At 46.9% G+C, this 15,290-nt stretch overlaps 1 protein-coding gene across 1 annotated transcript in view; it reads left to right on the plus strand.

Annotated features, from left to right (window-relative positions):
* PLCD1 (phospholipase C delta 1) overlaps positions 1 to 8,586 on the plus strand; it is a 79,762-nt gene extending 71,176 nt beyond the window's left edge. The window contains exons 12-15 of the mRNA XM_077809515.1: positions 1,888 to 2,066; positions 3,037 to 3,169; positions 7,109 to 7,258; positions 8,398 to 8,586. Coding sequence (XP_077665641.1) covers positions 1,888 to 2,066; positions 3,037 to 3,169; positions 7,109 to 7,258; positions 8,398 to 8,489 — 554 coding nt within the window. The 3' untranslated portion in view covers positions 8,490 to 8,586. The remainder of the gene's footprint in view (positions 1 to 1,887; positions 2,067 to 3,036; positions 3,170 to 7,108; positions 7,259 to 8,397) is intronic.
* The last annotated feature ends 6,704 nt before the right edge of the window (positions 8,587 to 15,290 follow it).

Genomic DNA, 15,290 nt, shown 5'->3' on the forward strand with positions numbered 1-15,290 from the left:
AAGCTCCATACTTCCTCATTTCCTGTAGCTGCTTCCTGTATTCAAAGCGTAATGTAGGTAATAAGAACAGGAGGACTTGTGGCACCTTAGAGACTAACAAATTTATTTGAGCATAAGCTTTTGTGAACAACAGCTGTACTGTAGCTCGCGAAAGCTTATGCTCAAATAAATTGGTTAGTCTCTAAGGTGCCACAAGTACTCCTTTTCTTTTTGCGAATACAGACTAACACGGCTGTTACTCTGAAACCTAATGTAGGTAATGTAATTGTGCATGTTCCATGCCTAACTGATAGAACAGTATTTCTCAATGACCGGTTCCTGGACTGGCATTGGTTCCTGAGATCTCCCTGACACAGTTCAGGAAGGCAGCAAGCCAGTCCCTGGTATCAGAAAGGTTGAGAAACACTGCACTAGAGTGCACCAGTATGGTTCAAGACCCACAGTAGTGGAGGAATATAGTGTGGCAGAGTAAGCAGCAACAGCAGCTGAATAAGCAAGCTGGTTATTTACCCCGTTGTCTGTGCCTTAGCTGGTGAGCTCCTGGGTCCAAATGTAGCAGATCTAACACAAAGTAACACTCTTTTAAAATTCGTGGAACACTGAAACTTTGAGGAGATACGAATGTTTCAAAAACAAATTGTGAAAACAAGGGCTCCAAGAAGCTACTCATGAAATAAAATATTTTTGCCCATTCCCCACCCCCCTGGGGGGAAGATGGTCCAATGGTTAGAAAAAGTGCTTGAGGGTCTGGCATTCTGGGTTCTATTCCCAAGTACCGCTGTGACTTTGGAGAATTCACTGAGACCAACATGGGTGCTGAAAATTAGGCACCTACATCCATATTTGGGAACCCGAGTAAGTGGGCAGATTTCAAAGGTGCTGAGCGTGCACACAGCTCTCTCTGAAATCTGTATTAATTTATTTGTGTTTTATTTATCAGAGGAAAAATAGAGGCGTGAATGAGAGGATCATTTTTGTCTTTAATTTTTGTAGGGCACTTAGGACTTAGTGGTCATGGTGGAAAACCAGCTAAACATGAGCTCCCACTACCATGTGGTGGCAAGGAGCGTTAAGACGATCCTCGGATGTATAAGCAGAGGAATATCGAGTCGAAGCAGAGGAGTTGTATTGCCTCTGTGTGCGGCACTTGTGAGGCCACTACTGGATAGGGTGTACACACTTCAGAAAAGGTGTTGAGAACATGGAGAGGGGCTCGGAAAAGAGCTACCACAATCATTCAAGGTCTGGAAAACATGCCGTATAGTGAGAGAGTAAAGAAGTTCAGTCTATTTAGTCTAGCCAAGAGAAGGTTGAGAGGTGATTTGATCAGTCTATAAGGCTCAGATCCCCAAAGGTGTCTAAATACCTTTGAAGATCTGGGTCTAAGTAATTACATGGAGATTTCTGAAAATACAGAGCTTCTTTATCTAGCAGACAAAGGCCTAAAAATCTCCGATGGCTGGAAACTGACGCTGGATGCATTCAGACTGGAAGAAAAGTACAGTTTTCAGTGAGTTAATTAGCCATTGAAACAATTTACCTATGGATGTGGTGGGTTCTTCAGCACTGGAAGTCTTTTAACCAGTATTGAATGTCTTTCTAAAAGATACACTCCATTTCAACCTGACGGTGTAGTCTCAGTTTAGGAATCACTGGGTGAAATTCTGTGTTATGCAGGAGGTCAGACTAGATGGTCAGGATGGTCCCTTTAAAATCTGTGAAATCCTCATGTGAAAAGGGCTGTAGGAAGCGAAGTTTATCACTATTGTGCTGCAGATCACGAAGGCAAATCTTTATATGCATGAAGGTAGCTGTATTGTGTGAAAAATCACTAGAAAACCACTTGTGCTGGCTTACAGGAAGGTGAATTTTATTTTTTTGTTCCAGTTGCCTTGAATTTCCAGACGCCAGGCCCAGAAATGGATGTTTATCAGGGTCGATTCCAGGACAATGGGTTTTCTGGGTATGTCTTAAAGCCAGAATTCCTTCGGGACAAGCAATCCAAGTTCAATCCAAAATCCATCACAGAAGGAGTCTGGTGGATGCGGAAGAAACTCCAGATTAAAGTAAGAATTGGAGTAGGAAAATTGTAACAGCAACGCCAACTTTGTGTGCTTCTACAGATCTAAATTCTGCCACCTCTACCCACACTGAGCAGTACCTTCACAGCCCCGATTCACCAAGTTTGAAACTCCTGCTTAAATCCAGCGCTAGTCATCAAAGTTGTTAATCATGTGCATGAATCCCATTGACTTCAGTCTGAATTGGGGCCTCTGCGAGAATTCCTTTCAAAGCCAAAGGGACTACTCAGAAAGTAAGGCCCCAGTTCAGCAAAGACTCACGCACATGCTTAACTTGATGCACAGAGTAGTCATTGGGATTATTCAGTGTTCCTAAAGGGAAGAAGATATGTAAATCTTGGTAGGATTGGGGCCTATGGTACTATAAGGTCTTTGGGGCAGGGGATGTCTTGTTCTGTGTTTGAACAGTGCCTAGCACAGTGGGGTCTTGATCTGTGACTGCAGCTGCTAAGACAATCACAATTCAAATAATAAATTATAATAATAATGCGTTGGGGTGGCAGAGCCCAGCTCACAGAAAGCACTCTCTTTTCATGACTTCACCTTCTTGGTTTAGTATAAAACGTGTGAAAAGGATAAAACAAGGGTAGTCAAGGCTCATATGTCATTATTTATTGTTATGGTTACAAGCATTTATTTGGCAAACATCCTTCAGTATTAGTTCAGGGTATAAACCGCTCATCAGCAGGGGTCCATTAGGAATTCCTTCTCCCTGCCCCTTGCCAGGGCTATTGGAGCATTGCACAGTTGACCAAGAATACTGTGGCCGTTTCACACCTTTCCCCGAAGCATCAGGTGCTGGAGTCAGGATGCAAGTTTTGAGAGAACTGTGGTCTGACTTGCTATGGCAGACCCTGTGTTCCCAAAGGATATTGCCTAGAGAAAAGAGATGACAGTTCTGAAAATCAAGTCTCATCCTGAACGTGTGCTACTGTCCCCTCTGCTTCCTCTGCAGATCATCTCCGGCCAGCAGCTGCCCAAGGTGAACAAAAGCAAAAACTCCATCGTTGATGCAAGGGTGACAGTCGAGATCCATGGGGTCCAGCGGGACAATGACAAGAAACAAACCAAAGTAATTGAAAACAACGGTAAGAGGGATTTCTGTATCACAGCTTAGCTTCACACGCCATCAGAGCATCCCAAGACCTTGCTGGCATGGTTTCACTCTGTACGCAAGTAATGTCATGTAATTCACACTCTAACATGCTTTCATGTGATGACATGCTCCAAAGTGCAGCTAATCGTGGCCTCCCCTAACCAGAACAGCTCATGGTACAGAACAGCAGGCTCAGATCTGGGCCTGCTGCCATGCCTAAGCTCCTGGTTATGGACAGTGGGCCAGATCCTGAGCTCATTAACACTGGTGCAAATACAGGATAAGTTCATGGATTTGTTTCCATTGGGCTCAGGCCTCAATAGCTTTTCAGAAGGGAAGAAATTTCCTCTGGCGGGATCAGCCTGTCCTTTGCAAGGAAGCTACTGTGCGGCCTGCTCTCAAGCCCGGAGAGGATTCATGAGAGGCCACAGTCGTATGCTTCTGCACTGGCTATGCCACTGTTTCCCTTGCCCCTGGACTTGTCTGCTGGGATCTGTCCCCTCTGTACACGAGTCTGGTGTCACCCATTCAATGGGCCGTGTGGACTGAACCACCCTCCTCATAGCACGGAGCTTACACTCTTTGGGGAAAGCTTCGTATCTGTCCTGTGGATAAATACAGGACTTAATTCACCAGGGAAGCCAAACTGGCACCTTTCACTGGTGCTAAATTCACATACATCATGGATGTCTAGGAGGAAGGATGAAAAGCCTTGTGGTTACAGCCTGTGACCCTGGAGAGCTGGGTTCAATTCCTGCTCTGCCACAGACTTCCTCAGAGCCTTGGGCAAGTCACTTATTCTCTCCTACATGCAGTTCCCCATCAGCAAAATGGAGACGATAATACTTCTTTCCTCACGGGCTGTTGTGATGATGGATCATTAGTAACAGTGAGGCTATCTGATACTGCACTGAGGAGGGCCATATAAATACCTAGAGCAAGAAATAACTTAGGTTCCTTTCCTGCAAGACTGATCCAGGCAGTAAATAGCTGTCAAATCAACACACACATTCCTCACAGAGACAGGGAAATACGCCGCTCACAACACACACAGAGACTACATTATTGTGTGGGATCAAAGCCAAGTGCATATAAACACCGTGTACATTTTCTCCAGGGCTAGCGGTGTTTCCCTTTTCCTCCTTTCCTTTCTTCCTGGTTTAGATTTCAGTTAGTAAAACATGGCCCCGCTGCAAAAGTTCTTGTCCGTTTCCTTTCAGGCACATGGCTGTGAGTTTAGAACCACGTCAGTAACTTTCCCACCAAACTCTGCACTGTGCATATACCATCACAAGGTCTGGATCTACAGAGCTGCTGTGCCCCCCCCCACCCCGCTCCCGGTGACTTCGGGGAGCTTACTGGCAGGAATGTTTACAGAAACAGGGACTTCTAAGTGAATGTTGCAAAATGGGATGGGAATTCCACATTTGTTGTTGTCACTATTTGAGCTGGAAATCTGATACGAGTTACATCAAGGGCTATGTCCTGCATGGCCCTGAGGCCCAGATCCTCAAAGGTATTTGGGCACCTAACCCCCATCAGCACTTAAACAGCTCTGCGGATCTGAGCCTGAGTGCCCTCAGCTTCCACTGAAGTCAGTGGGGTATTCTCACCTTGCAGGAACAAATCCCAAATCAGGGAACAGATTCAATAGGAGCTGGGAATGCTCAGGATTTCTGAGTATTAGGCTGTTACCAGGTAGGGGCCATAGAGTACAATGCTGAGCTATTGCTTTGCACGTGCAAATCCCCTAGTGACAAAAGCATAGTCCTGGGGCTAATGCTGTCACATCCGCCCGTCGCTGACTATCTTGCCTTCCCACAAAATCTAAATGGACCGAATGCCATAGATGAGACCTTAATTGTTAACGCTGCCCTGTCTTATGCACCTTGCTAGGAGGCAACCACACTGCTGAGGCATGATTCCCTCTCTGCTTCCCTCTAGCTTTGGGGGTACAGCCATGTGCTGCTGACCCAAACCAGCAGCAAATTCTGACACCCCCTGCACCAGCACAGCTGTGCTGGTCAGCGCTTTATGGGTGGAGCCAAAGCTCACTCCATTCACCATCTACTTGCTCCTGGGTCTGGGTAGCTGATCTGAGTATCGCGCGCAGGGGAGTTCGTACTGCCTCTTATCCCACAGCATAGATGTGTTGTCCAAGTCACAAGGTAGCCTCAGTGATTTACTTAAAATCAGACAGTGAGTCAGTATCAGAGCTGGGCAGGAAGCTTCTGACTGTCAGCCTAGGTCCCTATGCACTCGGCCACACTTCCTCATCTCCAGCTGACCCAGACCTTTACAACAGATCAGACTGGGCTGGAGATCTTGTGGGATCTCTTACCAGATCCCCAGACATTGCTGCTTTTGCTCAGGCCGCAATATGGCCAGAGCAGCCTCTATTCTTCTTTTTGGCATTTCCTGGATGGAACCAGAGGCCTGAGTCAAACAAAGGGTAACGTGTGGTTTGAGTTTGACGCTGGGAATGATCAGTGATCCAAAAGAGGGGGTGGCTCTTGTGTCCCTCACAACCAGATTGTCCAATCCCTTGAAGATGGAGAGAAACCCCAGAGGTACCACCTTTGGCTCCAGATCCACTGTTCAGATCTGGGGTTTGTTCCAGCTCTCTGGGCCAGTTTTGAACTCCAGACCTGGATCTCAGGTCAGCTAGTGACCAGCCCACTCTCAGGGTGTAGGTGGGGGCCCAGAGCTGTGTTTATGGTAGGGCTCCTCTCTGTGAAAAGCTGACGCTGTTTTATCACTGGAGAGGGGAGATGACGATAATCCCTTCCAGCTGCGCTATTTCTTTTACTAACTGGTGAATGAAACTTCAGCAGTTCTTTCTGTTAAAAAGGGTCTAACAAAGAAAAGCTGCAGCAGATCTCACTCGGTTTCATCACTGACAAAGTGGTATTGTCCGTATGCAGAAAAGAAATCCCGAATCAAAACTATAAACCAGTTGGACAGAGACCTAATCCTACCTCGGGCAGAACTGCTTACTCAGTCAGTTGGAGCTTTGCCTGAGTCAAGACTGCAGGGCTGGGCCTGTTGAATTCTCCCTGGCCCTCAGGGCTGTTCTCCTGAACTGTTGCACTTGTTCCTGTTCGTCTTAGACTTAACCCCATATGGGACAACTGTTTTGCTGATTTCAGCTGCAATTTGCATCTGAACCACCCACTACATCATTGGAGAAGTATCCTGCTGCTTCTGAAAAGACACACTATGAACCACAGTTTGTGCTAGGTCAGGTAGCCGTGCCATGTACTCACAACAGGTAGGCAGGGAATTTTGGATGAAAGAGGGATTTTCTCTTTCCCCTTAAGATTTATCTGTTGAATTCCTGGGGTCAATTCAGAGAATACTTGTGCAGCACTGGATCCTGCAGATCTCTGCTCACCTTGGTGACCTACTTGACATCAACACTCAACCGGAGTCAATGTTGGTTATTCCTAAATGGGAATTTACAGCCTCCGAGTTAGTTCACCATGGAAGGGCTTCTGCAGAGTACCAAGAGGAGAAGGCAAATCCCCCACAACTAGAAGAGAGCCACTGGGTCTTGTGGCAGAAGAGGGGACCCCATGAGCCAAAGTATGGTCAGAAATGCCCCAGTAGAGTGAAAACGCTTATTTCAGTCAGATTATTTTGTGGTTCACATTGTTCCAATCAGTTCATAGATTTCTAGGGTGAAATCTGGGCCTCACTGAGGTCAGTGGCAAAATGCTCATTGATTTCTGTGGGACTGAGATTTCATGCATGAATTTTAAGGCCAGAAGAGACCGTTCAGATCAACTGGTCTGACCTCCTGCATAATGCAGGCCAGAGAATTTCACCCCGTGTTAGCTTGTGGCTGAGCGGGAGCATATCTCCCAGCATGACAGCCCATCTTTATTTCAACTTGGCATGACTGTTTTTATTTTTCTGCTCCCTTGCTCAGGGTTTAACCCAAACTGGGATGAAGAGTTTGAATTTGACATTGATGTCCCCGAACTTGCTCTGGTCCGTTTTGTGGTGGAAGACTTCGATGTATCAACCAAAAATGACTTCATTGGACAGTACACCATCCCCTTTACTTGTCTAAAACAAGGTAAGGAGCTTTGTCTGTAGCAGAGCAAGCCACACTGGCTCGGCCCTTTAAAAACAAGCGGTGCCCTAGAGAGGCTAACGGCCTGGATTTTCCCACACGACCAGCTGTTACCCTGGGACCACTTGCTCGTTCAGTGACTGCCTGAGTCTTTGTTAGGATTAGGGTAACGTGGCCTCCAGAGACTTCCCTTAAAGGCCCAGCATAAACCAGTACATTGGCCTCTGCGGAATGGTGTCATTGTGTTGGAGACCCAAGTAATACATTGTAACAAAGGAAAACACGCACAGTGGATTCACTCGCATTCATTCAGCAGGAAACAGGATGTGGTTTGAGCATACTCTGAAATAAAGCAGCCTCACTTCAGCATGGTTTCGGCCTGCCTCCGAAAGGCCAGGTACTACAGGAAGCAGTGGTGTTAATTCAGAAGGCAGTTCACTCCCGTCAGGGTCAGGCACAATACGAAACCAAGCGTCTGAACACTTGTGATCATGAGTGATCTATTGTAAGCGTAGTGGGATCAGACCCAGTTTCTGGTCAAATGTGAACTCTGCCCATTGTATTCCTAGCAACTTAATAACCACTGTAATTAGGGTTGGATAAATAGGGACCTTTAAAAACAATCAGCGTATATTGTTTATGGAGTAGCATCTATAGGGAAGCAGTGATTAGGGCAGGGTGGCAGTAATAGGATTCCTGGTTCCTATTCTTGGCTCTCCCACTGCCTGTGAGCTGCTGGGCAAGTCACTTAAACCTAACGTATTCACTGAACAGCTAATGCTTGTGGAGGGCTTTGAGATCCTCAGATGGAAAGAGCTGTAGAAGCGGCGTAAAGTGTAATTGTGGAGCCATATCATATCACCGTATTGTACCATAACACAGTGCACTATTGTACCTATTATATATGGCCCAAAGTTACAGATCAGGGAAGGAGAGGACTCGGGCGTAGGAAATGGAAGTGATGTGGGACAGTCACTCTTTAGCATTGCAGTAGAAATGCCCCTACTCCTGCATATGAAAAATAAGCAGCTTTCTCACGTCTTTACATCCAATCCCATGTTGTTGCATGTAAAACATTCAGAGTAGCAACCACATCAGGACTTGAAACTGAACGCTCGTGTCTGTGTATTTACTCATTCCAGGCTACCGCCACATTCATCTTTTGACCAAGAATGGGGACCCGTATCCATCAGCCATGCTTTTTGTGCACATCAATATTCTGGACAATAATTAGAAACAGCAGAGAAACCCATCTTTCAAGAATCAATGGACACTGCTACAGACTAAAAATGAACTGAAATCTGTCCTCATCCCTACCCTGTGCAATCCCCAGTGCCTTCTCTGGGCTTGGAAGAGGTATAAGTCAGTGCAGCCTGACTCCCATGCTGCTAAAAATACCTTTTATTCTATACACACCCTCCATTCATTATGCTGAAAATATTCTGACCTTGCTGTTGAGATTTTGTTAATAAGACTATTCAACACATTTTGATTTTTAATGAATGGTAATTCTAATTACTTTACTTCTGTTTTTATAGAGCAGTTTAGGGATTTTAAATGGAATTTAGATTTAGTTAAGGGTATTGTGTTTGTTCAATGGAGGGCAGATGTGACCCTTGCATCCTTGCCATTGTAAGGGTGCACATCGAAACTTTGTATAAGCAATATACGGTGGACAAATAAGCCCTGATCCAAAGGCCAATGAAGTCAGTTGTCTTCAGATCAGGCCCGTCCTCCACTCTTTTAAATCCTAAATTGAGACACAGTTCTGTCCTCTTTACTACAGTATAAAAAGCTACACTACAAAGATCACTTTTATTTTGTAATATGATGAAAAAATATGTGAACACTACTCCACAGATGTGCTATTTGCATCCAGCATGAACAGGGCTGAGTCACATTCTTCAAAGGAAAGAAGAAGTTGTAAGTGGGGGGAGTCTTTTTTAAACACAGGATGACCACAGAGACTTAATTTCACAAAAGACAATGTAAGTGTATTAAAGTGAAGGTATGGAAGGTTGTTTTTAAATACAGTAAGTTAAACATTTTCAGTGTGTATGGAAAATATCTTTTTGAATAAGGAGATGCTGAGAAAAAGGCAGTAGAAAGAATAATTTTAAATGTTTATCTGGTTATTATTTCACTGGATGGAACCGAACATCATAGGACAGTAAAAAGAGGTGGCAGGTCTCTGAAAATGAAAGCAGGAAGGTGTGTGGGTTGTTTTGTTTTTTCCAAAATACAGCTACAGAGCTAGAGGAATAACGTAGAGAGAAAATAATATATTTTCAAAAATTGTCCACACTTGAGTTACTGATCATACTTCAGACTATTAAAAATGAAAGCATTCTGAAAACTGCCTGATTTATTTTTCATCCTTTCTCCTCTTTTGTTACGTCTTGCAATGCACGCCCGAAGATTGTAAGTCTTATCTGTTTCATCGTTCATATTCAGTCAGCTTCACTTTGTGCTAATGCATGACACAATAAGAGGCACAAAACGATTGGGTGAAGGAAAGATGTCAGTGTCTCTTTGCGTCCTGTTCCACTCACTCCCCCACACGCCCTTGGCCCAAAATAGCCCAGGTGAGTGACCTTTAGCCAACACAACAAAACCCCTCTATTCATTAGGGTTTCTGGTGGAGAATGTATTTTGCTGCAGTGTTTGCTAGCAGATATGTTAACCGTTCTTCTGGACGCTGCTGTTGGCTGGTGTTCTAAACAATTAGCTGTTTAACTGTTGTTTGGGGACTTCGGATTTGTGTCTAATCATTAAAAATACCCAGCCAAACCCTTACTTTAAATTAGTTACTGGCAGCTAAGGGAGCATAAGTGCTCGTGCCAGCCGTACAAGCAGGTAAGCTATATTTCAGCATAGCCTTGTTTTCTACAAACGTCATCGATTGCTACACGAGCTAACAGCTTCTTCGCACTAGGTCTCTTTAATAGCATGCACTCAAGCTATAGAGCACTCCCTGTTCAGGAGTACCCTGATCGCTCACTCTGCTTTCCCTAGCTGCTTACCAAAATTTCCCAGAGCATAGGCCCATGATCATTTTTATAGTCTTGCGGCAATCAAGAGGGCCCACCTGGGTTTCCCAGGTGCCTCTTATAAAAGAGGCTGCAAAGTGCCTGCTCAGGTCTTTGGCAGCAATCTTAGCCCTAAACAACCCCACCAGAGCATAATCTTTCCTTTTAGCCAGAGGACAAATAGTTGTTTTTGGAGCAGCTAGAGCAGGACTTTCATGCTGGCATCCTGTAGCGTATGGATTTGTTATAAACTGGCAGCCACCGCGTGTGTTTGACCGCTTAGGAAGTTCAGATTCCAGGTGGGTGTTGTGTAACTGCTGGGGAGCAGGAGCGTTGGGTCAGAAAAAAGTTAGTGGAGAGCCAAAGCTACAACCGAATCCCTGCTTTCGCCTGCCTGCTGAGGCTGTGGCTGCTTGTGAGGGGCTAGTCCCATCCTAGAGGGGGGCCAGGATAAGGGGTGGCTCACCAATAGCCAGCCTGGGGCATCCCTGCTTTCTCTACACTCAGCATTGGCCCAGGCTGTGGTGGCTACTTTCTATTTGGCTGGCCAGCGGCTGCTTGAGGCAATCTGCCGGCCCCATCGTCATAGGCTTGGGGCAGCGCATTTGGCATGGTTTGCCCCCCTAGCATGAGGCCAAAAATTTGCCAGGCCAAATCTGAGTGAGTGGCGTTGCGACCTGGTGCACAGGGTCACAGCACCTTGCAAATTTGGCCCTGCTGCCTCTGTCTTGTTGGAGAGGAAATCAGACCAAATCTGCTGCTTATAGCAGCTGCCTAAAAGTCAGAGGGGAACCAAGGTCCTGGGTGGGGCAACTGCTCCCTTGTGCCACCGCAAATGAGGCTCCTATTGGGGAGCGAGTAATGTACTGGCACTGGGTATGGTTATGATGGTTCGTGGTAGTGACGTGTGAGAAAACCGCATGGCCTCTCTGTGCCTCAGTTTCTCATTTATAAAACATGGCTCATGAGACTTTACCTTGGTTGTAAAGTGCTGTGAGCTGACAAGTGCTCTGTAAGCACAACGTGGTGGTGTTATGCAGAGCCTGTATCTGTGTGCCCTCACCCTGCAAACTTTCCTTCATTACAGGAACTCGTACTCACACAAGCCATACCATGGACTTCAGTGGAGTGACGCGTGTGAGGCAGACGTTGCAAGATCTGGCCCCAATGAATAAATTTTAGATGTATAGTGGGGGCTAGACTCCCCAGGGAGTCCCGCCTAGTGGAATTTGCAACCCCAAGTCAGGCACCCAGGCTCCCTATACCATGCATGGGGGACAGTGAGGTACCTAAAAGGGATTCACAGATGCCAGCTTGCTGAGGGGGGAACTGCCGAAGCTAGCTAATAGGAAGTGCTGAGGAGAGGGAAGTGGCTGAAGCCCTGCCCCTCAACTAACTCCAGGCCAGAGGGAGGTGTCTACTTCTGCTAAACCAGGTTAGTCCTTTATCAAGGCAAACCAAGGAGATCATAGAGGTGCCCCCATACCTAATGCCCCACTGACTAGAGCTCTCAGCCGGGAAGTGGGAGCCCCAAGTTCAAATCCCAGCTTTGTCTGACTCTGAGCAGGGACTTGAAGCCAGGTCTCCTATCTCCCAGGTGAGGGCCCTGACCACTGGGCTGTAAAGTTGGTCTTGGACCCCGCTGGCTATTGAATTGTTTATATAAAGTGGAACAGCTTCAGCAGGAGAACTTGAGAGACCCACCGCAGAATGCCCTGCTACAGCCACCACAGCTGTGGTTTGTGGGGGCCCCAATCCAGTCGCTGTGCTCTGACACTGCCTGAGACGACCCGCCCCGGCAAAGGCAGTCTGTGCGGGGAGAAGCCTCCTTTGAGCATCCCGCTGGGGCTTAGAGGTGAGCTGGGCACTGAGCTGCCAGGTGGTTTCGCACCTGCCCACCAGCAGAATAGTAGGCACCATGGGGACTTTACTGACAGAAACGTAAGTGCCGTGATGGGGACTTCAGACAACTAGAGGGTTAGGCGGCAGCTCAGCGGTGGTGTAGTGAAAGAACGGGATGCCTGAATGTTGGACTTAGGTGCCTACATCCCCCTTGTGAATCTAGCCCGAAGGGTGAAAAGTGCTGTGGTAGTTAAGGGTACAGCTGCACTGCGGCTGGGCCGGGCTGGGCTGGGCAGCCCGGGCAGCCAGACTTGAGCTCACGTGGCTAAAAGTAGCAGCATGGACACTGTTGCTTGGGCTGCCACCCACGCTTGGACCCAACAAGGGGGCAGGCGGGCTTGGGCTTGAGGGGCTTCCTTAGCCGCCGCCCGTGCAGCAACGAGCCGAGTTAGCCCATGTCTGGCTCTGCTAGGGTGGCCACGGACGCATTCCCAGAATACCAGACGTTCCAGGATATCTGGGGACAGCAGGCCCCCGCCCCCCGGCTGGCATGATGGTGCGTGCGAGGCTGGGCCACATGGGGGAATGCCATTTTGAAGAGCATGCCCGTGCATGCATGGTGTGTGTGAGTGTGCGTGATTGTGAGGTTCTTGGATTAAAATATGACCATATAAATCATTGTTGCACCCACGGTTATATATTTGCAGCAAATCTTGTACAAAGGTTGTCGAGTGAGGTGTCTATGAAAAGGTTATGAGTTGCTGGTTATGATTATGCTATCTGTATGCAAGGATCATGTTTGTATTTGAAGTGATAAAAGCGATAAAAGTAAAATCCAGCTCTATACCTGGATTTCAAATATTGGCTCCTGAGGTACCGCCCACAAGGGAGCTAGCCAGCACATCTCGGAGGGCTATTCAAATTAAGTGGCTCATCAAGAGACACTTGGTTGACAATGGACCATGCGAGACGCCAGTCTGCACTGAGTGAACTGTCATGTAAACGTGCTGTCTGGAGCGAAGGGAAAGGCTTCCTGAAAGGACTGAGCAAAATTGGGCATGGACATGTGACTTGCCCATGTGACTCCAAATGCCATCTTGTTGCGGTCATTTTCCACAGTAAGAACAATGGGATGCCCACCACATGGCACAAGCTATAAAAGGCCCTGGAAACACCTCCACTTTGTCTTCAATCCTGCTTCTTACCTCTGGAGGAACTTTGCTACAAACTGAAGCTCTGAACAAAGGACTGACTGACCCATCCCAGCTGTGGATGTTCTCCAGAGACTGGACTTCAGCCAGCAGTTTATTCCATCGCTGCGACAAGCCTGAACCGAGAACTTTGCCATTACTGTATGTAACTGATTTCTTTAACCAATTTTAACTCACCTTTCTTTCTTTTTATAAATAAACCGTTAGATTTTAGATACTAAAAGATTGTCATCAGCGTGATTTTTGGGTAAGAGCTAAGTTATATATTGACCTGGGCGCGTGGCTGGTCCTTTGGGATCAGAGGAACCTTTTATTTGACGAGACTGGTTGTAAAGAACCACTCATCTCTGAATCCAGTGTTTTTGGTGGTAATATAAGAACTGGAATGCCTGAGGAAACTGCCTTTGTTTTCTTCTTAGGCAGTGTGGTGAAACAGGAGTTTACTTTTGTGGCTGGTTTGGGATATCTTATAAAAGAATAACCACCAGTTTTGGGTTGTGTTTGCCCTGTTTCTCAGCAGTTTGTCCTGAATTTGACATCCTCAGTTGTGACCCACTAAGGCACGGGTACCGTCGCACTGGCTGGGTTGGAGCGTCATGCTCCTCAAAATGGGGTCCCCTGTCCAATACCAGACAAAACCATGTCTGGTTTGTTTCAGTACTGGATGTGGGACAAATCACCCACAAAGAGGACTGTCTGATTTAAAATAGGCAAGTAGCCTCTCTAGTTGATGCATGCTGGGAATCGTACCTCCCTTCTGCAGTGCAGACACCCCAAGTCTCAGGCCAAAGGCAGTGATCGCTCAGCCGGAGCCTGGTGGATCATTTCTCTTCAGCCAGATGAGAGGGTGAGGCGGTGCCGGTTCTTTCTGAAATCACTCGGTGGTTCAGCTGTTTCTGATTGATCCTTATCCTGACAAACCCCAAAATGAAATCAAAAGCATTCGAATGAGGTAGCTAGGCTTAATTGGGTCCACAGCAAGGAGGGGCTTGAAAGGAATGACTGCGGCTTCCATAGAGCTATGGCTAATCCAGGCATCTGAGCACACTTCAAACACCCTGCTGTAACTATGGTCAGCAATGAAGGATCATAGTAACTGAAGCACTGATGTCATCCCCACACTCCCACCAATAGGGTGGCTGGTTCAGGACAACATTTACCCAAGAGAGAAAGGGGTGATCTGTGAAATACCCTCCACACACATGGTGGTGTCCATTAGTTAGCTTCATATGCGGGGGGAAATGTCAGTAAAGAGAAACAGGCAGCTAGCAAGCTGGGCTGTGTTCAAACTAGTGATGTAAGGATCAAGGCAATCTAGCCAAAAGCCGGTCCTTAAGGCCATGTGGCTCTTTGATGAGATACACAGATACTCTCGGCATATAAGTCTTAATCGACACTGTATTTGTAACTCACTGAGCACAAAGCGGCCTCATACCACACTAATGGGGCAGTGAAAATAGTCAACTTAGTTGGAGGAAGGAACATGTCTGCTGGTGGCTTGTTCTTCTCTGATCTAGGGGGACTGCATCATTTTTAGGCTGTTTATAGAGATGCAGCATATGGCACTGAACTTGCCTCCCCAGGAGGGTGTAAGCTTTTAGCTGGGACATGGGACTACCTGGAGCGTCTCTCTGTTCCACTCAGCGTGTCCCAAGTAACACACACATACTGCTGCTGCCTTTGCCCCTAAAAATGCAAAAGGAAATGCAGACTCTCAGCCATATGGAAATCATAACTAGCATGGCAGTACATTGGGGACTGCAACACAGGGCCAGAGGGTTGCAGCTCTGACAACGGCCACCTGGAATCTGCTGATTGAACCTGGGACCTCCCAAGCTAAGCCATGAGCTGCTACAGTTTAAGCTAAAAAAGCCAAGGCTCTGTAGCTGGGGCTGCCACATTCACTGTCTGTGGACCGTGCACAGAGCAGGATGTGTAACACACACTGACCAG

This window comes from Eretmochelys imbricata, chromosome 2 (genome assembly GCF_965152235.1).
Source record: "Eretmochelys imbricata isolate rEreImb1 chromosome 2, rEreImb1.hap1, whole genome shotgun sequence".
NCBI lineage: Eukaryota > Metazoa > Chordata > Testudines > Cheloniidae > Eretmochelys > Eretmochelys imbricata.